Genomic DNA, 24,786 nt, shown 5'->3' with positions numbered 1-24,786 from the left:
AGTCAACTATCTGAAATTTGGAGGAGAATGCAATAATATTTTCTTTTCCAGTATTTAACAGGCCCATTTAAGCTCATTGTATGATAAATTACAAGCTCTCAGTGCTGACTGTCAACAGTTATTTCATTTAGAATGGCCAAAAATAACATATCAAGTGAACATTTGTTTATTAAACATATTAGCACATCCCGCTACAATCTTTTTAATGAAGAATTATTTTTAGTAACATCCAAAAAAAAAGTTTTTAGCACTCACTAATGCAACAATCTGAAATCTCATAAATAAGAGTTTGCTTATGATATACTATTTTACTGATTATGGTCATTAAAACTTTAATCTCAGGTTTCTTAAGAGATTCTGAAATTTACCAGTAGGTCTTGCAAACTCCCACTTTTTATGTGAAAGCCTGAGTCTTCACAAATACATCGTATTTTATTGAAAATTAAACAAAAGAATGACAAGTCTGTAATTTATTAATCCAATTCCAGAAAACAGTATAAAATTCATGATTTACAATGCAACACTATGGTGCTCATATTAAGACCCATTAGAACAGCTTGTTGGAGCAAATTTGTAGTATCCTGTTTTCTGGGTGGGGCCTATTTCTTTGTTTTAAGTACAACTCAAAAATAAATATGGTTCTTTTACTTTCTTTACTTTAGCCCTGATTTGCCACATGAAAGGCTGGGGCTTTACTACTGATTAAGGCTGTTAGCTTTTCCCGCCTCTGGGACTCAGAGCACTGTGTGAACTTCATGCTTTGGAAAGAGGAGACTGTCGAAATAATTTAATTCTAGACCTGCTTTGACTGCAAAGGCCATGTCCCCAGGGGAGAGCTATCTAACCTTCTTAGAGCAGAATTATGACCACAAAATAAATATTACAAAATGCAGTGATCCAGAAATGAAAATAACAGATTCCATTGGGCTGCTGAGCAACCTGTGAGTTTTCAAATGTTCCAAGAAAGTTTTTAAAAAAATACCAAATACACATATTCGAAAATGCTACTTAAGCCACCTTATGAAAATATTTAACTGGTAAATCAGTTGTAAGAATAATTTTTCTATTAAACAATGAGTTATTTAATATATAGGGATATAAAAAATAATCTTAATTAAACCTCAGGATATTCACAGCTTGAAAATCCATATTCCTAGTACCAGCATATTAAATGCATACAGAGACAGCTTAAAGGACTTTAAAATGCACATTATTTTTCCATCTTGGGCAAGTTAGAATGAAAAGAAATAGGTTGATGGTTATTTAAATTAGACTTAAATTAGACAAGCTCTTTTAGGCAATAAACTAACTCTAAGTCTTTTAAATGAACAGCAATTTCATCACAATAATCTATAAATCTATATACTAAACTTTCCAGAAATACTTTTAACAAAAATGCAGCACTAATTCAAAGGAATTGAACTTCTGGGATGTTATATCCAGCACTACCACTGCATTAATCACTCTCAAGGCATGTGTCAACAGTTTTGCAAGAAGAGAGTTAAAAGGAAACATCAGTCACCCTCTGCCCATACAGGTAGATTAAGCAGCTTTTCATATATTCAATAAAAGAAAGGGGTTGTATTAGCCCACTTTCAAATAGGCACATTTATAAAATTGTGATTAGAGTTATACCAGTGGGATAACTGGCATAACATCAGCAAGGCCAGAAGTAATTTTGTTTAAAATATGCATAAAATCTAAATCAAATAGTAATTAGAACCCCAAGAAAATTGCTTTGCAGAGTTCAAATAATTCCAGTAACTAAGACAGTTGGTTCTACCTCTGAATTTCTAGAATTGCTTTCATAACCAAGACAACCGTTTGTCAGTCTAGATTAGAGCCATCACAGATCCTGTGATTATCTTGTATTTATTCCATCTGTGTAACTTAACAAGTATATTTCATTCAAATAATGAGGCCATGCTGGAAAAAGATTATTATTGTCCTATTTGGAATTTTTCTGCTATGAGCCAGAATTGCACTCCGCATGTGGAACTAATGGGCATGCAAGCAAACTGTTATTATTTTACCTTTCAAGAAAGATTTCAGCTTTCAGTATTTTAATGTTTGATAACTGAATCTTTTCTTCAAATCACCCAGCTCTCCGGAAATCCCTGTTTATTATGATAAACCTAAATACTGGCTGGAGCTGTCAGGTAATACTGTAAAATACTACTGAAGTTACACATCCAAGTAGTCACGTTATCAAATATTAAGCACTGACATCTATTTGAAGACATATTTAAATACACAGAAAGTAAACAAAGACAGTGAATTTTCTGGAGTCATCAAACTCAGTGTAATTTACCCAAAACAGTTACTCTGTACTTATCAAGGAAAAAAACAAAACAGAGCAAAAAACCAAACCCCCGTTCAATCTATTTGTTATTTTTACATTAAATTCAGAGAAGCTGAGCAGCGTTAATATTCTCTAACAATTTGTCAGTGCTCACAAAATATGCAAAATTCCAAATGTTTTGGATTCATCTTTAATAGCACACAGTAGAATACAAAATGACCTGTAGGAAACTACATCCTCAGAAACATCTGGAAAAAACAGAGCATCAGGAAATCTCTCTCTAACTGGGAGTTTAATACTTTGGATAGAAATTCTGGCAATGATCCACACGTCTGCTAAGCATTTTCTTGAACTTGTAGCCCTACTTATAGTCACTTAAGCTAATACTGTATCTTAATTCTTTAAAGTATGCAACACTTAGTACTTCTTATCATCCTTTTATTTGTATTTAAATTCCAAGAATTAGGATGAACACCTTGCTAAAAACTGGAGAGAACATACACAGAATTTTAAATACTCTGGCTTGGTGTTCTGCAGATGCCAGGCTTATGGGGTGGCTGGGAAGGATCAGAGTGAGGAGGAGAAAATGAGAAAGTACAGTTCATTAGCATAATTTTCATTCCTACACACAACACAAAGTATAGTAATTCAGGTATTTGCCTTTTCTATGCAACTATATAACAGGAGACTTAAAAATCAGTGCACTCATGTCCCGTATTGTTTTCTTGGGAAGTAAAGCAGCATTGGGATGAAGAAACTACAATATGCAAGTTCTGGGGACAACTTGAAGGCTATTCCAGAATGTAAAACAATCAGAATAACAGTCAAAACCAAAGTGATACTGATTCCTACAAAGCAGGTAAGGAAGAAGCAGCTAAGAAAGAACACGTATATTTGATGATGAGAAACCATGCCCTCTTAAGGACTCAGCTGTGGCCTCCTGAAAAGATGCTTCTGAATGGGAGGAATGAATGGTGAGAAGAGAGGCAGGCCTATGGTTAAAGCCAGCTGTAGTAAACTTTCAACAGTGAGATTGTAATTTGTGAATAAAGACAACCACAGCAGTAATAACCATATCCTGGTTCATGTAACAGGGAAGCTAATAGAGGGGTTTGGCTAGAGGTATTTTGGTTTTAATTACTGAGCCAGTCACTAATTAAGTCATAGTTTAACAGCTCCCACCTCCAAAACTCACCTTCCCCAATGCTCTGTTTTCATCCCATCATCTTAACTTGGATTTAATTTAAACTTTATTTTGGTTCTCCTTGCCTCAAAGCAGCTTCCACGGTCCTTATTAAAAAAAGAAGCCTCTGCTGAACTCCAGTTTGAACATGGTATATCTCCCAGCAGTAAGTTTATACATTTTGCCTAGAGTATTCATGGTCATTGTTTCTTTCTCCCAAAGGTCCAAGATATAGTGTAGAAAGCTTGTTAAATTTATTTCATCAGTTGGCTATTTTTTATGTGTCTTTAAGTGATTCTACTGCTGCTGAACAGTGCTTCATATCAAGGAGGTCTTTGGGGTCCAGAAACAGGATGCCTACTATGGTCTCAAAAATCAAGTTGAATTTAACCAGCCCCCTATGACAGAGGTCAGTAATTCCATTATCTTGGGTCTGGCTAATCACCATATACTATATAATTTAACACTGCAGACTAACTGGAAGACTAACACAAAATCACACAGAATCAACAAATCAACTAGGTTGGAAAAAACCTCTGAGATCATCAAGTCCAACGTATAAAAATCCCACTGATTTTAAAATCAGACAACAATTTCAAAAAGGTTTGACTGATAAAGGTAATCCCAGAATAACTTTTATTATAGGTCACTTTATTAAATTAGAATATATATGGAGTAAAGGGATAGGTTTACATATATCCCCTCTGATTTGCATATGTCCATATATATCTGTAGGTAAGCAAATTTTCTGCAAATCATTTTGTGCAGCCAATTCATTAATATTGGCAGTTTCTGAATACCTGAGACAGAGATCCAAAACAGGGGAAAAAAAGAAGAGACAAGAACTACCTGCTGCCAAAAGCTTTTTGTCTGGAATCCAAATTTTATATCATCCTTGCTATATAAAAATAATAATGGCTGTCTTATGTGGTACTTCTGACACTCTTTATAGGTATAATGTGCAACAGAGCATTCTCAGTAAATGTGGAAGATCAAAATCTACTAATTTTTCAGATTACTTGCAAACAAACTTTGCCAAGTAGTCTCCAGGTCTCTTGAGGTTTTTCACTGTTGTCCATAACCAGGGTCCTAGTGGATTTAATAGAGTTTCCAGTTTACTTCTAAAAGAAAAATTTCTGAAGTTCATTAATTTTTCGGATTTATTTTTTCCCCGAAATCTCTTTTGGTCACAGGAGATCACCAAGAAATCGAGGATTAAGAGTAATATTTTTGTGATAAAAAGGCTTTTTCAAGACAAAAATGTTAATGCCTCTGTTAAAGGTTTTCAGACTCTAAATATCATCAAAAGCAGGATCAGTTGGTATAGTAGCTGAAAACCAAATGCGTATTTCAGTGTCACAAGCACACTCTTGGCAGAGCAGACTCCACTTCTGCTAGACAGGTGCTGAAAGAAGGCCTTTGGAGAACACCACACATTATCACTCCTGGTGACTTGATGGATGACTGGCACCACTACAGAAATAAACACCTCTCCATCTACAGTACTTTTTTCCTACTGAATCAAGGGTTGCTTACTTTTCTTGAAAAAAAATAATCTTTGAAATGAAATAATCAAATTTGCTCACAATTTGTTCTTAGTTTCTTCTTTGGCATCACTACCAATGCGGTCTGTTGTGCTCATGGAAGAGTTTACAGGTTTTGAGTAATGTCATAAAACTTCACAGATGCTTCTGTCAGGTATTTTCACCAGACTTCAACTATTTTGGATAAGGCTTGCTTTCACACCATTTAGGAATGGTGGAGCTGGTACATGAGGATAGGAGGGACATTTATTCTTCCATTTACCCTCATCTGCATTATTTTAGTATTAATAACAAAACTCACTGACAATTCTTTGTGGTTACCGTCATTTGACTTTTGTACCCGGCATTGCAGTCTGGGTGGACTGGGAGGCTTACTCCATAGAGCAGCTTAGCTGGCCAGGCTTTTGCAGTGTTTCTGAGCAGGAGAATATAAGGCTTCTTTTTGCTTCCACTATTACAGTGGCACCATCTCATACAAGTCATGTATGACTAGAATACAGACCCAGAGTAGCTATGGAACCACTAGACATTTGAGTTTTTCAGCTGTGCATTTCACTGGTCACAGTATAAGTGAGATAAGAGTACACAGCACCTGATGTACCACCTAGTGCCGCTGAAGCTAACTTATAATGGAAAAGTCCATGTCCAAGAAGGAAAGTCACCCTTAACTTACATTCCCACTGCACTCCAAACACATTCTGTAAATGCTGTTGCCCGTGGTTTACTAATAAAAACACCAGCCTGGTGTTTCTGCTGGTCAGCTCTAAAACACCACTGAAGTCAAAACACTTCACAGATAAGATAGATTGATTTTAAGATGACTTTTTGTTTCTTGCATATGTTCACTGGGATTTATCCTTAACAGTCCACTATGAATTAATTTCTCCCAGTAGGCATCAGATTATTCATATTTAAGACAGATAATGAAGCAAAAGTTTTCATCAAATATCACAGCTCCTTAGACATTGGCTAACATGAATATGACACAGATCACAAGCCTCCTATATTCTGTTCTTCGTGGAAGTTTTTATGCCATATAGGAAGATTACTATGCAATTACTGAAAAACAACTAAAACTGATTAACATCAATTAATAGAAAATACAGAATATATATTGCAAGAAAGCCACTAAACATATACTGGAGTGGAGATGGGGACACAAAGAAATTAACATACCAAAACCTGGAAATAATATTAAATGGTCACCAGAATTTAAAAAAAAAGTTTAACTTTCATTTATGCAGTAATGGTTAGTGTCCATTAATTATCCTTCCAAAGCAATATCATCTCAGCTTATCTACAAAAAAACACATCACAATGCACATTCAGGATGCATGTAATCTTGGTAAAATTTTTAGTTGACTGATGTCATTAAAGCTCTTCTCAAGGCAATGGACTCAAGACAATTTGCTGAGCACAAGGTGGTTTGGACAGTCTCAGAAGACTGTGCTATTTAAGAGCAGGAGGAAGAATGTTCTTTTGCATTCCTGTAGTACACAAATACACCTACTGATCAAACCCCAAACATTTTAATATTCAAAAGAATGTCTTCTATCCCATCCCATCGTACAGTTTACTTTAATAGTTCCACCTGTTTGTGTTACCAAGTTGTTACATATGTATATGATTTAATCTAACAGGTAAAGTAGCGTTTCATTATCTTAGTACTCAAAAATGGCTGAAACATTTTTTTCCTCAAGTACTTCAAAACTTGGCAATGAAAATAGTAATTATGCGACAGTCTCAGAGAGTTTACAGCACAACAAAAAAATTCTTATGAAATTCCAGGACTTTTGGTTCATGTTGTAGGATATTTTATGCAATTTACATAAACAAATGCGCGCATACACACACACACACACACAATTTTGTATATCTTCTCAATATATTTTATTTTCATCATCTGTCAGGATGGTTCTACATTCATACAAGGATGTGTTTGATACCTCTCATTTGTGTATGTGCGTATTCCCGAGGAAAACAATTTGCTTTCCAGAACTCCCTCTGACACAGGACTATATCTCTTCCTTTGAAAAAATAATAAATAATGCATACAGGTAGTTTTGTATACAGATGAATAAAATCTTTGATACCCTTCATACCTTCAGCAAAAGATTATTGAAGATACAAAAAAAGATACAGTGAATAAGGTGAAAGACAGCTTTCAGGAAAGACAAGAAGAAAAGCCAAATCCTGGATTAACAGGTAATAAACTCTTTACATGGGGTAGAGGAGAGATTGGCCACAGGAGTGATACTGTTCTTAGTTTCTTGGCTGCAAATAACGCAGTACGTGTTATGCATGCATAAACCACAGGTATGACAGATTTCACCCTCTCCCCTTCTATCAGAGAACAACCATTAGTCTCTTGCTATTGGTAAATCTGATGAGACCCTTACTACAGTGGTCAGACATATCCTGAGATCCTGTTGCTATTCACTTCCCTCCAATAAATTTTTACTCTTAGTTCTCTATTTTTGCAATAAAAGTTACGTGTTTGAGAATTACATTTTAAAATAGTTGTTTACATTTCAACCATATTTTAGAATGAAGCTAGAAAAAATAAATAACTTCAGTGAAGTGATGACCTCTCTTTCTCATCAGCTGCAGCTTTCCATTGTTTTGAGAACCTCTCCCAAGAAAGGTTACCCACACTGAGTCAAGGCACATCTGAAAAATGCCACGTTTAGTGACACTACAATAAATCTTTAGAAACTAATGTAAAAAGATTGTGTTGGGAAAGATATTAAAATGGAATTTCATAATACCGGGTATCATGTGACAGCAATTTCCCTGAAGTCACACTCTAGATTGTTGTAAGAACAAGTAGCATACTGAGGGAACTCAATGAACCCACTGCAAATCAGGAGAAGTAGCAGATGAAGATAGGAAAATGAAGAGAAGGAGCCAGGCCTGAGCAGCTAAGGAAAAACAAGCCAGTTGTTTTCAGCCCAGAGGCTGCACCAAAAACATGTTACTTCCAAAAAAGAATTCTACCGCCTCTCTCCTATAACACAGATTTGTGTTTCCACAGTTTACTAAATACTAACACAGGCTTTTCAGAAGACATTGTCTCAGCTGCTTCCATTTGACCATTAACTTTTCTGTGTTCCACCTGTTCATTTCTTTCCACCATGGGAGCAAAGGAAAGAGCACAGGAATGACATTTTTGCTCAATCATTCAATAGAAGAGAAAGAGTCATCCCATAGTGGTAATAACCATTATTGCCCACAAATATGAAAAAATTAAAGCAGATTAGACGCATCTATTAATTATAGACATTCAGATTTATTTTTAAGGTATTTTTATGTTTAGAACGTTAGCTAATAGGGATGTGAATTCATAAACAGACAATCTAACAAATGACCTTATTAACTGGACCCTCATTACAATAACAAAATCAACAAAATACCAAAAAAAACCCAAAATAACAAAGTTGTATGATACTGTGTTGTGTTCTTTCATTTTACTTTAACCTGAAATGGTATCACTGAAAATACCCACAGCTTGTTTTCAAATTATCTGACAAGCTTGCAATTGTAGCTCATGCACCAGGGTGCATGTCTGTCTAGTGGAGTGAAGAACAACGTTTTTCTTACAAAGCACTACACTATGCAATGGGTAAACAGCTTGCTTTCTGCCCCTTCTCGAAAGAGTAAATACTGATCACAGCATCACGAAACAAATTTCATGCCTCAGTGGTCTAATTTGGGCAGCTATTGTACTAACTGTGATTCCCTCATCGCCCTTGCAATTTTAAAAACTTTCATAATACTCCAGAAATTAACAGACTTCATATTCCCTAGGGAATAAGAGTGGAATAGGTTTGAAAAGGCAGGGGGGAGAGCGCAAAAAATATGATCTACAGATTTCACTTAAGACTGCTTCAAGCCCTTGGCATTATTAAACCAAGAATATCTATTTCCAAAACTACTCGCCAAAGACAAGGATACTAAAATAACCAACCAACTTAAAACTATTCATTTGTTTTAAGGAACATATGTCACTCACAATCTAACAGACTGTAAAAAGTAAAATATTTGTTCACCAGAAAAATGCGTCCTACTAAACTTGAAGTCTGGTGCATAGAAGTGGAGAGGTACTATATAAAAGAGATAGAAGTAAAGAAGCAAAATCCTGACACCAGTGGAAAGAGCAGAAATATCACTGAATTCAGTGAGTTTGTGATTTTACCCTTGCAATTTGCCTGTACTTCAGACTAACAGTGTCAATCTGAAAAAAAAAAAAGACAGGTACCGGAAGTCATTTGGGAGCAAATTATCTCACAGTATTCTGGAATTGCCACTTCCAGATAGATTAAGCATCCTGATATTACTTACATGTAAGAAATGCTGAGAAGCCCCTGACAAAATCACTCAACTGTATTTATTTATTTACTATTATTTCCCCTTAAGGTTTTATAAATGTAATTAAACAAATCACCAAAAGGGTAGTAGAAAAGGCTTAGTATTACTGGTGAACAAACTAGACATACCAGAGAGATTGTATGATTTGTTCATAGTACCACTAAAATCTGAATCCCTATGACCTGACTGCTACTGGAAATGTTTCCAGAGAATGGTGTTCATTTTATTCTGGCTCTAGTGCACATAAGAATTTCTTTCACTGGGATGTTCTGTAGTTTCATATTGGTTCTAGCACTACCAGGAGCGAAAGTATCTTTAATGTCCATTTGACCAGTCATGTGATGTAGAAGATGTCATGTTCTTTGACAGCTATTACAGACAGCTGCATTGTACTTGTGGTCCTGTGGCAGCGTCATGAGATGTCATACACAGGCATATAAAAAATTCCTCAATATCACACCATGAAACCAGATAGTCAGTCAGCTGACTGATGGAGAATTGCAAGGTCTGAGGATCTGTTACCTGATAACCACAGTATCACTGAATATGCTGAGTTGGAAAGGACCCATATACATAAAATATAGGTCATAATGACCTAGTACGCTAAAATAAAGCTAATACTTTTGGGAACTGTATCTCATAGTCTTGATTTGCAGCATCCCACACACAGAGCTGTTTGTTCAGTCTTAGTGTAAGTTGCAGCAGACATCTGTGGAAACTGGCAAACAAGTACAAAAATAAATCCAAGCTATCCAGGAGATCCTGTCAACTTCTAAAATGTTCTTATGCAAAGGCACACCTGGAATATGCACAACCTTGGACTGATTACCAGAGGGACCTCTAATTGTATAGGCAGAATAAATACACAGTGGTCCCGCAGGAAGATAAAATTCCTCAAAAAGTCAATCTGTCACTATTTTCTTATCCTCCATATAGAAAAAGAAATCTCATAATCATGCATAAACAAGGAATTGAATTAACTAAGCTCAGCAAAGATATTTGGGCATTGCTACTGCTGTTAAGAAAATTGTTTTACATTACATAAAACCTAGAAGGATATTTAATTTCTACAATAAAGACATTACATTCCAGCCTTGTAAAGAATTTATGTGTGTCCTAAACTCCACGAAAAAAAATTAAAGCTGAAATTATACTGTCCTGAAACACATGGAAAAACTGAATGGAACAAAGATTTCCCTATGCTGAATTCTACCTTCAATTTCACAATAGAGAATTATGCAAAAGTTCAAAGGTTCTACAAAGGATATCATTGATGAAATAGAAACCCATTATTTTCTCATACATGCTAAACCCTTTTCATGAGTGGAAAAATCATTCTTTAAAAAAATCTTGGTGGCTTAGGAAACACAGGAGTCTAATTCTACCAATTCAAAAGTGTAATATTGTCTTTAAAGGTGCCAGAGAAATATCAGCCTTATATCAGCACAGAAGTTGAAAATAAAACCCAAATAAGGCCAAAGCATATTTTCATTGCCTTCTACTGTGTTTGATCAGGCTCTTTCTGAATAGACATAACAGTTCATCATTCATATACAGATAAATATGTCTTTGCTTTTCAAGTGGTTTTATTTATTTTTTGTGCGGGTTAGATTACATATAAGTACTCAGCTGTTTAACCTGTCACACTTACATGAATAATTTATGAAATACAAATACAATGTTAAAGGAAAACTACAGTAAAAGCCTAAAATTGTTTAAACATCAAAAATAGAGAATTTCATTTCTAAGTCCCACCTGTTACCATTGCTTCAAATTCTCTTATTTCTCCTTCTCCACTAACTGCAGCTTCATCTGACTGATCTCCTTGGGCACTGTTTTATTTATTTTAATTGCCCTCACTTCCTTCTCATAGACAATGTCTTAGTTCTAGCATGTTGTTTTCCATGTATGGAAATCACTGGGATCTGGAGGTAGGTATACACCTAATGCTAAGTTCAAATACTGACTAATTGTTTGCTGTAGGGAACAACTCTGTAATGATGGCAGCAAGACAGCAGTTAAACCTGCATGCCCATTACTAAAAGAGATCAAGCAAAAAAGGCATATTTTTGATAGAAGACTACACGTCCGGATAAGGGAGAATGTCTTTACTGAAAGAAAATTAGTTGGAGCAAGACTTTAAACCAGAATCTGACACCTATCTAGAAGCTACTTTACTGATTAAGTAATAAATAATGGACTCAATGAATATAAGTAAGATTCTTTGGGTTTATAATAGAGAAGGTCAGATTTGACTGTCATACTGGTCTTCCCTAGACTTAAAGAGTAACAATGCAATTTTAGCTGAAAATACTAAGCAGAGATAGAGGTAAATTAAAAAAAAAATCATTATGTATAATATGGCAGTTGGCCAGCACAGACATTGTAAGAAAGTCACGTGCTCTTCCTTGGAGATTTCACCTTTACTCATGATTGCTACATGTAAGAAAAACACTACCTTTATTTTTAATAAGGCATTCCACTGAAACAAGAGCGAAAAATCTTCCAGAATCATTTTCTACCACAGAATACCTACTATGCAGCAGTTCAAAGGCACTATAAAATCTAATATTGATGAAAAGGACAGTCCTATAATTTTTCATGTTTTACGTTCCTCTCAAGGGTCTCTTCTCTCTCTAGATCTCAGTTCATCAGGAAAGAAAGAAATTACCTGTAACCAGAGTCTGTCACCTGAGTCTGTTCCACCATTGGCAGTGCATTGAAAAGTAGCAAACTGTCCTGCATTGACTTCCACACTCTGAAGACGCAAGAAATGGGGAGTTTTTGCTGTTGGAAAAGATAAAAGTATTGAAGTTATGCAAGACAAAAGTACTGGCTATGAAAAATACACCAAGCAAATGAAACAGTTGTGCTTTAAAAGATTCAGCTCACTGACTACACATTAGATTCTAGGTTGGTTTACTTCTGTACCTGGGAAAAAGCAGAATAGAAGGGCGCTGTTTAATTGTTCCTGCTGTGTAAATTATCTTAGCTCAGCATCCCTTTTGTAATAACATTCTATTAATAAAGATCATATTGGAAACTAATAATGTTTTCAAGGAAACCCTGTTATATGCTTACACTACCAAATAGAAAAGACCATAAGAAGTTAAGTGATGTTATCAAGGGAACAGATTTTTCTTTTCAACCAAGCACAGTGTCTATAGAAGATATTAGAAAATGCAGAAATGTAGCACAACAAACAGCTAAAATACTAACAGAACACCAACTACACCTGTATTCTTTAAATGTAATTCTTTTCAACAACACTGCAGAAAAAACCCAAAGCACAATACATTCTCCATACAAATGTTTATCTTTCATTTAGAAAGAGAAAACAATCCCAGTAAAAGTTAAAGAAATATACCTATAAATAACCTAAAAAATGAAACTGATCTTCAAACAACAACAATGTCCACTAAAGGAGGAAAGAGAGTGTGTGTATTTTTGTTTTACTATAAGGAGTCAACTACATGACACCGAAAAACATAGATACTTGATACAGAAACTTATCCTTTAAAACACAGTATTCCCCAACCATTCAAATCCTACTGCAGACAGGCAGACTTCTTGCACTGTCTATACTAACAGACAAGCCAGGCTCTGAACATTGCTTTTTGACCTGAAAATCTTAGTACTAGCATTAGACTAGCAAACTAAACATCTATTTTCTAGTAGAGCATCACAACCATTTAAAGTGTTGATATTTTTTAAAAGACCTTATTACTAGGACAAATTGTATTTTTAAGGAATTTATAAATAACCAGCTACCATAATCCAAGAAAAAGTTGATAAATATCCAGTGCAAGGCAGCATAAGATGGAGGAAATGGAATAAAAGTCCAAATTAATACCTAAGTAGGAAATATTTTCATGATAATGATCCTTATGGCAAATTGATTACACATACTGCCTTTTTTTTTTTTCTTAAGCACTTCCCAGTTAGGACAGACAGACTTTAGGCCAGAGTCATCCTCTTTGTCTATCAAACTATTAATGTCATACTCCGCAGTAAAATTCTTCGGTATATTCCCCCTTTCTCAGGCACTTTTTTTTTAACTTCTGCTTTTACCCCACTCGATTTTACTCTTTTCTGGGTCTTCTTAAACTCTGGAAAACTAACTTTATTGAATTATCAGGTATGGCCTAAGTGGAGAAGGGCATTAGGTTTTAAAAACAAATAAACAATACAAGAAAAAACTACCCACCCACCACAACCCATCCCTTTCATTTTTACATGTTCACAACTTGACTTCTGCCTTGTCTTTGTACTACACAAGGAACTGCCTATCCAACATTTTTTGCATTTAAATTCTTTGTTTAAAGAGTTAATAATTCCAAAAGTATTTTTTCTGGCAATATACAGAAAGAACAGCATTATGAACTTTGCCGAGTTTTAGACACAGAGTAGTTCTATTCCAATTTTCACACTTTTTCAATTTTCTTGTAGACAATTTAACTGGTTTGATGTCTTAATTTCTAACGTTTTAATTACTTCATCAAAGAACTTTTCATTAAAGCTTTTGCATTTCAACACTATCACGTTAGAACTCTACATACTAGGGGCTATAACTCAATCTCCACAATAACAAGAGCTACTTGCAGGTTTTGAGAATGGATTGGTACAAATGCACAGACCAAGCCTCTCAAAATCTGTATACAAAAAATAGTAAGCTGCTAAAATGCTGCTTTAGACTTACCCTACCTGAACCAAAGATATAAATTCAAAATGCAGAAGCACGTATATTGTCTAACAACATTAGAGCCTGCTGTGTTTATTAGAACTAAGTGATTCAGAAATAATAGCTGCTGATTCTGCATAACTGTCTCTTGTACTTGAAGAAATGTGTGTGTCTTCTTGCCACTAACACTAAAACCATTTTTATGAGGTGTTCCGGTACTAATAGATACACTACTTTTTATTTGGAATCACAGCTCTTACTTATAGCCACAATAAATGCATCCACGATCAAAATTATGTAAGAACAATTACAGAGAAGTTGATGTCTTCTTCCACTCAGTCATTTGGTCAATAAGACTACAACCTACTATTCCATGTATGATCTTAATACACCTTATTTAACCAATATATATGAATTAATAAGTTATTTAAGCAGTCTGTTCAATTACATCTGAATTATTATATTAAAGCTTGATTTACAAGGCTTGGTTTTGACATCAGTTTTAAGAGAATTTAGAATAGTTAAGTATTATATATCCTTAATAATGGAAAAAGAAAATGTACTTTAGGAAGTAGAACAGTGCAGAAATTGAGTCATGAACCTCAGGAAGTACCCTAAGCAGCCTCAGCCCTCAACCAACTGAGTTTTCTTTCTTCCAAGCCCTGGAAACAACAATTGTACATATATTCAGCTCTTGTGTTGCTCATCTGTTCTCACTAGTGTCTCAGCTTGTGCCTGTACTGAATTTTTGATGCAGACAGAAAACTCGTTCACAAATCTTAGAATCACAGAATCATGATGACTTGGTGATTTTGTTCTAAAGGGGTCGCTATATGGTCCAGCTGGGGTCTGGGATTCATGCAGGGTGCTGTACACAAGGTGTATATAGACAGATGTCTTTAAAGCCAATAAGGTGCAATGATGCTATGTTAGTGTATGCAACACTTTGTACATAGTCAGCCTATATTTACAGCACTGACATTGCTTTCTCACATTTTCCTTATCTTTTGCTCCACATTTATTGAAACATAGTGGTATGTTCATTTTAGGGGTCTGGCTTTACAACAGAAGATAGGTACTTACTACATGGATGTCCTAAAACTTTCACTTCATCAATAGCCACATATCCTGGGTGACCTGAAGTAATCACTTCAAAAACAACCTGAGAAGCAAAAACAGAATTTCAGTTACTTGCTTTGTAACACAAGGAATATAAAACTATTCTGTTATATAAAAATAAATCAACACTTTTAACGTGTTGAGAACACCCTGAAAACAAAATACAATCATAAAACTCTCAAAATGTGTTGTTCATATAATTAAAATTAACCAGAACATTTTTTCATGTTTACCTCACTTTTAGAGATTTACAACTGGGATCATATATAGCTCACAGTAGATATAACCAAATCTCCACAATATCTACTGCCAAAGTAGTTAACTAATAATCACCTTAAGTATTAAAATTTTATTTTCAGTTCTCTGTCTTGCAGAATAAACTGCTTTCATTTTAAAAATTATGGTTCTGTAGTATACAGAGATTTGCAGAGTATCAGACACAAACATACCTATTTTCAGGAATGTATTTTCCATGCTGTTAATCTTCCACCAAATGTAGAGAATTAAGTAAAGTAGATCCATTTGCCACGGTTTGTTTAATGGCTATAAATAGGTCACAAAATAAATGGACCATTCTTGTCATTTGAATTAAGCACACTCTAAAGTAAACCTCTCCAAACTTTGGCAGCCTTATCTTTGAACATACCAAGAATGTTTATATGGAATAGAAGAAAATATGTCAGTAATGTGAGCAGGTACATTTCCAAACCATTGCTCAAGAAGTTCATGTTAAAATCCAGATTGTGATTTCTTCTTTTTTTTTTTAATACTCCCCTATTTCTTGGGAAGTTAACTCTAATTGCCTCTTGTACCTAATCGCAGGAAGCACACTGAGGAGGAGAAAGTTTAGAAACTGTTTTTCACACACATGCTGTACTTGACCTTGGAGCAGATGTAGACACTATGTTCCTTCAGCAGAAAGAGAATGATACAGAATGCAAACATATTACAAGGATAATATACAGCTCCATAATATATCACAATTTCCTGATGTTGAATAAACAGTCAGAGAACTGATTGGGATTTTAAAAAAAACTTTGAGGTGAGAAAAATCTTCACGCCTTCTTGTCTCTTCCTTCTCACTTCTTTCTCATTGCTTTACCTGTGGACACCGATCCTGTTGTTCTCTCCCACATATCAACTTCCTAAACTGTGTACATTTCTTTGTCCCAGTCTCCCTGGAGTGAAATTGCTGTAAATATGGCTTTAACTCCACATATCAAAAATACTTTTCATTCTAGTTCTGCCTCCTGTCCACATAAGTATTTCAACCTACAGTGCCAGTGTTGCCCAGAGGTGAATCACATGGCAACAAGGAAAACGAAAGGCAGCAATAAGCAAAGTCCAAATGTCACCAAACAAATTTTTCAGAAGCAAGTTCTGCCAGAAAAGGATTGCTCAGTCCCAATCCTCAGCCTGTGACCCTCTAAATGCCGGATGGCACTCTACTGGTGTTTAAAGTTGGTATTACTGATCCACAGTAACAGGTTGAATGGGGTACGGATTTGGCTTCCAGCATTCAGCAGAGGATCCAAAGCAAGACTATTCAAAATTTCAAAAGATTTCTTTCCTACAAAGCAAAAACATCTCCTGGTGAAACTGGTCTTAAGAACTATCTTGGGAAACAGAAGTTCCTAAGAAGAAAAAAAAGCAGAGATGCATAAAGGATAACTTGAATTCAGTAACCTTTCTCTCTTAACTGCTCTCTTAACTTCTTTGAAATGAAAATACAGAGAGAGGTGATGTACACAAAGTAACCCCAAGTTTTGACGGCAGTGCGAGACCCAGAATGTAGCTCCTGTTTTCACTCACTAAATTTTGAACAAAGAACAAGCATTTCTCTCTATTAGCAAATGTGACCGAGTTGCACATTCTCCATTTGTGTTACGATCTTTGAAAAAAAATAATTATGCTGGTGCCCTTGGAAGAAGGTGGAGATTGCTTTCACGACTGGATTCGGTTATCTCAGGGACTTTCTTTATGGCAGTGTATTTCCCTGGGAAACTTTCCACCATTTCTGAGACCTGCCTGTCTGCTCCCTGTTCTTCACTACTGTGTTGTAACATCTCTGCACTAAGTGCAGGTTCCCAGAGCTATGCTATGGTTCTCATACCCTATGGTCTTTCAGATGTTCTCTGTTTTGAATAGGCTTGGTAGCTCTTCTGATAATAGAGCAAAGACCTGCCTGTAAAAACAGAGGGCTGGGGACAGTTACTGATTTGTTTTCTGTATTCTCTAGTGGCTTTGAGTTTTCTCAGTTAAGAAGAAAAATACCCCAACAATTAAATTTCTGTTTTTTATTGAAATACAACTTTTTTTAAAAAATAAAACCTCTCTTTCTTATGGAGTGCTCAGTATAGGAAGATCTGCACAAAGCCATCTGAAAGGCCTACCAGATCCATGACCCTATCACTGCAGAGCAAAGTAGGTCTTTTCAGGTTCTCAACTTACAGACAAACTAAGTTCTAAAAAAACACCCATGAGGAACCAGCACATGCACACCTGTGGAGCAGCCAGCTAAACCAGTCTTCAGTTTTCTGCAAAAAATATTACTGCCAGATAACAAGGACTTTACTATTTTTTTAAAATGTTGCATAATAGTGTCTTTTCTAAAGAACTTCCAGCAAGACCAATAACCTGAGCTTAAGGAAAGAAAACATATGCAATACCTGACCAGATTTCAATATAATTTCTGTAATTCATAAAAGAGGAGCTTAACTACAGGCTCTCCAACAGGCCTGAAGTATTTCAGTATTGCAATACACTCACAGACAAAAAGCAGCTTGTAAATTCTAAACACAAAGCCATTCCTTCAGTTCACAGGCAGAAACTACAACCTTGAAACAACTGAATTAGAACTGCTTATGACAACAGCAGAGAAAGCCTCAAAGATTGGTCTAAAATACCCTGCTGTATCTCTAGACAACATACCAAAAATGTCATTGCCACAAATAAATCAGACAATGTATCAAGAAACTGCCAGATGGACATACAACTGAATTACAATTATTGACATTATGAGTATGTTCCAAAGAAAAGTATTAGAAATTGAAATACTGTCAGTTTAACCATGCCTCTATTAAAAGCAATAGCCAAGCTAATTTCAACTTTAATAATGGTAACTTTTAGTCTCTTCTAACATGAAATATGCCATTTTTAGTAAATGGAAAGAGGCACTATAGCCAATAGTGATGCATCATGGTCCAAGGGACATTGCTGATGTACCTTTTACTTCATATACAAAAGAACAAATATATACAAATACAGAGTAGGCAGACAATGGAATGAGAGCAGCCCTGACGAGAAGGACTTGGAGGTGTTGCGGGATGAGAAAGTCAGTATGACCCAGCCACATGCACTTGCAGCCCAGAAAGCCAGCTGCATCCTGAGCTGCATCAAAAGAGGATGGTGTAGTGGTTTGAATAGATCAATTCTCCCTCTCTACTCCACTTTGGTAAGACCGCATCTGGAGCACTGCATCCAGCTCTGGGACCCCCCGACATAAAGGGACGTGAAACCTATTGTAACAAATCCAGAGGAGGGCCACGAATATGATCAGAGGGCTGGAGCACATCTCCTATGAAGACACGCTGAGAGAGTTGGGGTTGTTCAGTCTGGAGAAGAGAGGACTTCAGGGATCATAGAATCATAAAATGGTGTGTGTTGGAAGGGACCTTAAAGATCATCTAGTTCCAATTCCCTGCCACAGGCAAGGACACCTTTCACTAGACCAGACTGACTGAACGTCATCCAACTTGGCCTCATTATGGGATACCACATTACAGGTACACTATACCCATATATACATAATGGAGATCTCACTACAGCCATCCAGTACCTAAAAGAGAGCTGGAGAGGGAGTTTTTGACAAGGGCATGGAGTGATAGGACAAAGTGTGCTGGCTTTAAACTGAAAGAGGATATTTAGATTAGATGTAAGGAAGAAACTCTTTACTGTAAGGGTGGTGAGGCACAAAGTTGTGCCCCATCCCTGGAAATGTTCAAGGTCAGGTTGAATAGGGCTTCAAACAACCTGGTTTACTGAAAGGTGCCCATGCCCATGGCAGGGGGGTTGGAATGAGATGATCTTTAAGGTCCCTTCTATCTTAAACCGTTCTGTGATTTTGTGAACATGCCAGCTATTCTAAGTATAGTAATATAATCCCTCTTCTGTTCACAGGCTGTGAAATACTATCAGCTGCTGTATACAAATCTGGTATTTTGTTTTATTTAAATTGATAAATGAAGATTATGGACTCAAATATCTCCTTATCTAAGCATTTTCTTTTTTTACACTAAAAAAAGAATTTGATCATATGCATGACATGTTTCTGAAAGTCCTAGCAAGTGGGCTGCACACTGTGAGAGTGTGCTCAGGAAGGGACCTAGAAACACTTCCAACAGCTCATTAATTCACGGAAAACCTTATATTAGGGATATCAAGACTCTTCACAAATTTGGATCAGTTTTGCTAGTAACTCCACCAGAAATGAAACATAGAAACTTATTTCACATCCAGTTCTCTCCATCATTTCACATTTGAAAGTAGTTTGCCTGGTAAATGTTAACATTTTTACTTGTCCCTCCAAACTTTGCCTTTTCTCATGGCTGACACAACTCCCGCAGGCAATGTAAAAGGCTCCAGCCAAAATAGAGACAACACTCCAGCAACGTCAGACTGGGCGGTCCTTGGATTTTTTGCCTATTATTCCACCACCTTATCAGTCCGGAAACAACTGGTTAAAACACTGAATTCATTTGCTCAGGAAAAACTCTGCTGAACACTGCCCTCAAAGCTGTATAACACCGTTCTCCCTGTTGCAGGCCTGCCAAACAGGAACCAGGGAAGCAGCTTAGCACTGCACTGTCCCTGATCCTCCCTGCTTCAGTGAAGAGCAAAATTAGCTTTTCATTCCTGCCATTTCCCCTTGCTACATACGAACAAAGAAAGGAGGTCTGCTCACCAACATAAATGCTTACTGCTGAAAATGTGCGACTCAAGATAACCCGTCTGCTCCTAAGAACAATAGAAATAAACAGGTTTTGTTGCCATACAACCTCACTCAGTAAATTCCTGCCTTTGTTGTTGCAAAATTACAACGCTTTTAGTCAAAAGGTGGATTGTACCTAATATAAACACTCTCTACTTCACACGACTTAAAAATAGCACTTTGCAAAAACAAGAAAGAGAAAGGAGTATTAAGAAAGCTGCTTAACATCAGGCTGCAATCCCACCCCGCTGCATCCCCAGCAAGCAGGCAGTGCTGTATCACACACTGCCCGCATCACCACGCTTCCTCTTTGCCTGCTCTGCTTTCTTCAACTGTATTTTACAAGGTGTTGGGAACAGTTCCTCTCCAGAAAATTGGCATTGACTTGCACCCTGTGGGTTGAGTTCTTCTTCCCCTTCTGACTCATACATGCTTTATCACCAGGCCACAATCACAGCAGCTCTTTCCTCATCGAAGCCATGTGAAAGGAGACTCCTGACCTGGTCCTTCCCAGGCCCCACAAAAGCCCATCACAACTTACTGACTTGGGCTGCCTAAAATGTGTTCAGGCCTCCCTGGCCGGGAATTCACTTTGTGCCGTTTCCCTCCCCACCTCTCACTCCTACACAACTGGCACTTGGCATTCACATGTGCACTCAAGCACACCAAACAAAATTTTAGTGGCTGCTGCCAATCTGAGACTACAAAGCAATCTCTTATAAGCAAGAAGGACTGAAAATTGAGCTCCTGACATTAAGGCTTACTAAATCTTATTCTTCTTTTTTTGTTTTTAAACCAGTTGTTGTCTTAATATTTCTCTTGAAGGCCAAGAAGTTTTCCTGGTTTAGGAATAAGGGACAGGAGAAAATAACAGAGCCTTGTGTATACGACAGAAAGCACATGCCTACTGATTCTTGGCCATTTTTAGACTGCTGGGGTTTTTAAATTTAGATACGTGGTCTGCCCTGGTGCATCTTTCTCAAAATAACTATTCCCAAAGCACCCAAGTCAATGAAGAAGAGCTATTTAAGACGCCTAACACAGGTTTTTGATTCCAAATGCAATATGCATTTCAAAGTTTCTCTGGAGTTCCAAGCGCAGTTCAGGAACTGTACGTGTGCAGTTGAATGCAACATACAAAACATATGAGAATGTAAGCCTGACCTTTACTGCACAAGAAGCTTAATTCTCTGTCCTGGCTGATGACTTCAGTACATTGCATGAGCGAAACTCCAAGCAAAGCATGTACAAAGCAGGTTATGAAACAAACGAAAGTTTAAACCCAGATTTGAAAAGGCAGGTTGGATCTACTGCTTCTTATTCCCTGAACTCCTAATTTACAGTGTAAAGTGTCAGAATGGTAAAGGGTAAATCTCATCTCTGTGTGAAGTGAAACCATGTAACTCCTTTGTGTCCTTACTAAAAAAGATGAGGAATTACTGCCATGCTCTTATCCCATTTTTTCATTCTAGCTTCATAGGAATTTATGTCTCAAGATGGTGCAGTGGCATCGACAGTTGCGTTACTCCACTGGAAGTTATTTTTAATCTTTTCAATGCCATCTCTGGATTTTAAGTCTGCAGAGTTTGTTGTTTTATTTAATCAAGATTTGTTTCAGTTCACTGCTGTGATGACTGATTCCCAGCAAAGTACAAAGCAAATAATTCAAAATACAAAAAACTGATAGGAGGATGGTGTGTAGCTTCTAACGGTGCTGTGCTAAATTGCTTGCTTGCAGGGTTAGAAGCAGGGAACACAAAGCCACTCACCAAACTCAACCCAGTAGTCGCATTTTGCATATTGTAATGTTCCAAAATGGCAATACTTCGAAAACATAAAATGTATTTTAAATACTACTAATTGGTCTGAGAATCGTTAACTAATGTAGGGAAAAATAAAAAAATTAATTACTCCTTCACCCCAAACACACAAAACAAGAAAATAACCCTGAAATGAACAGATTTGCTAATCAACAGATTCCTGCTAAGAAATCCAAATGAGAAAAAGAAATCAAAACCTAGAAGAAAATAAAAACATACACCAAAAAAGCCTCAAATCCTCCCACCCTCTCCTGACTAGAGCAGCTGCCTTTTCAGGATTTATTTGTCAAAGCATAATTTTAGAGCCTCTCAGCCTGCTAAGATTGCTCCCCAAAAATCTAAAAGCAATCTCACCACTAACCATAGAAATCTACATCACGTTTAGTCCTCTTTTTCTGTATACATTCTAATTCTATTCAAGTAAGGAGGAGGGTGAAGGTCTTAGCAATTATGTGAAACCTTGTTTTGTTTGCAGGCTGTCTCTAAAGGCATGATATACTCCATGATGCTCTTGCTTAAGATGCACCAAGCAGACAATAGCTCAGTAAAGCAAACAATTTCTCCCATGACCAATGATAAAAAGGGGAAGGCAATGCTCCCTCAGGGGAGCACTCCTAAAGTGATTTTATAATACAAAAGTAAGACTAGTTCCTGTAGAAATATAGCTGCTTTGAAACAAATAGCTCAGAGACCAGGAGACACAGTAGAAAAGAACAAGCTGTGCTGATTATCTTTGACCCTCAGAAGGTGTTTGGAAGCTTGAATCCATGTTACTGTAACTATATTGTAATCACTAACTGGACTGCAACACAGACATATCAATGGCAGATGTTAAGCAGTGGTACTTAGAAGACCATTAATTATGGAATTAAATATATCCTTAATCATCAGAATACTTGACAATTTAAGTTTAAATAATCAGTAAGAAAACAACAATTAATGTTCTTACCTGCAGGTTATAATTGTGATTTATATATGTAATACATCTTTCACATGGGGTGAAACATACACAAATAACTACCTAGTAAAAAGAAAAGGGTACACTAAAAGAAATTAATTACTTTTTTCAGAGACTTTAATTCTACAAAGTCAATTCTAAATGTAAACCCAATCTGAAAGGTATTAAAAAGCTTGGACAACTGAAGATACAATAATAAAGTACTGTTAATTATTAAATCTTTTGAATGTTTTGCATGTATGCATTCATAATACATGGTTTAAACAAATAAATCTTTAGAAGTTGGATTAAAACTCACTCCATAGTACCTAATCTGATTTGTAGTCAGCTACCATTAGTGGGAGTTATTTTGCCTATGTTTTTCATAAAACAGCAAACCAGACACATCACACTGTGTTTTTAAAAATTCTCAACTGTATAAATAACTCTGAAATGTTATCATATATAATTAGTCCTCAGAGTTCTGTAGTACATTTTGGTTTCATTTGCAGCTAGACATCTTGTATGTGTTCCATTAATGGAATGGAATTATAAGGCATTCACAGACATGCAGATGGATACATGGATTATGAGATTTAAAACACAACAAAGAATGATTACATTGCTTTGTTCCTTCATCTACTAATGCCACATCTTCTCCTGAAGATTACTCATCACGAACTCATCATCCTTCATATAAAAGAAGCTAAAAGGCCCCTAAAAATTTTCTTAGTGGTCTTCTCTTAATTTTTTTCAATAAGGCCAGACCACCTTCGAAAATCACTGGGAGGAAGCCTTGTACATTTTGGAGGTTTTGTGAGGAATACATGGATTTTTGCCAAAAGAGGTTGGAGTTTAGGAATCAAATGAACAGCAGCTTAGGAAACAGACTGGGTACTGTACACCTGTCAGACGGGCCCTCTGCCTTCTCCCACCATTCATGCAGTCATCTGAGCTGTCACCTAACTTGGAGGCACACTCTCACAAGCCGCACATATACTCTCCTCTTCCTGCCCTTCTCTCAGCTGCTTGCACAGCTGCCTCCCCCCACAACTGACTCTGTGAACGTGGAGGAAGAGTTCAGAAGCAATGAAAAATCTTAAGTGTCAGCAGGTGAGTGAGGAAATTGCATCACAGATTTCTGAAAGGATGCAGGCAATCAAAATGGAGACAATTGACCATAAGCTGTCAAAATGGTGACAGCACTTCCTCAAGAGTAAATTAGCTTATCTACAATAAAACCAGTGAAGTTAAACAGTATTTAACAGTGATTCCTTGCACCAGCATGGATATTAACAGAGCATAAGATGTTTTGGCACATCAGCTAAATTGCAGTACCTAACCAGGTATTATTTCAGATTAGATGCAGCAAATACAAAGAAAACAACTTACTGTACTCATCAGTGAAAGAAAGACTATGCAAGAATTTCTACATTTCCAGAGGTAAAGAGAGCACATGGAACCGACAACAGACAGGCTCAGGTACCTATTACATATCAGATAATGCATGGTAATTTGCCAAACTGCAGTACCCCATCCAAGCATATAAGGGTTCACCTACGAATAAGGGCAAACAGTCCAGATGGCAGGTTTCAAGGAGGAAGAGGACGACAAAGGTTATCTTTCTATTTCTGTGGCCAAGTGCCCATATTACTCAGACATCAGTTAGATGTATCACACTGTTAGAAATCTGATATAGATTATTACTAATAACATTAGTAATAACATTTGAAACTGTCAGAGCTTGCATGTATTTTTATGAATATGTTAATTTTCCTTAAAATTAATAGTCAGAGTCAACGCTGCTTCTATTAAAATTCCCCTGTCCACATAGCCTTTTGG

General features: G+C 36.5%; 1 protein-coding gene across 10 annotated transcripts in view; it reads right to left on the bottom strand.

The window, feature by feature from the left end:
* The window catches only part of PTPRM (protein tyrosine phosphatase, receptor type M), a 459,625-nt gene that overhangs the window by 292,073 nt on the left and 142,766 nt on the right, over positions 1-24,786 (bottom strand). For all 10 annotated transcript variants that reach the window (XM_027650889.1, XM_027650890.1, XM_027650892.1 and 7 more), the window contains exons 4-5: positions 15,162-15,240; positions 12,069-12,184 (exon numbers count right to left, since the gene is read on the bottom strand). In XM_027650889.1, coding sequence (XP_027506690.1) covers positions 12,069-12,184; positions 15,162-15,240 — 195 coding nt within the window. The remainder of the gene's footprint in view (positions 1-12,068; positions 12,185-15,161; positions 15,241-24,786) is intronic.

The sequence above is a fragment of the Corapipo altera genome, unplaced genomic scaffold (genome assembly GCF_003945725.1).
Source record: "Corapipo altera isolate COAL_440 unplaced genomic scaffold, ASM394572v1 24, whole genome shotgun sequence".
Lineage (NCBI taxonomy): Eukaryota > Metazoa > Chordata > Aves > Passeriformes > Pipridae > Corapipo > Corapipo altera.
Note: the sequence above shows the minus strand (reverse complement) of the source record. Positions and strands in the feature narration are given on the sequence as shown.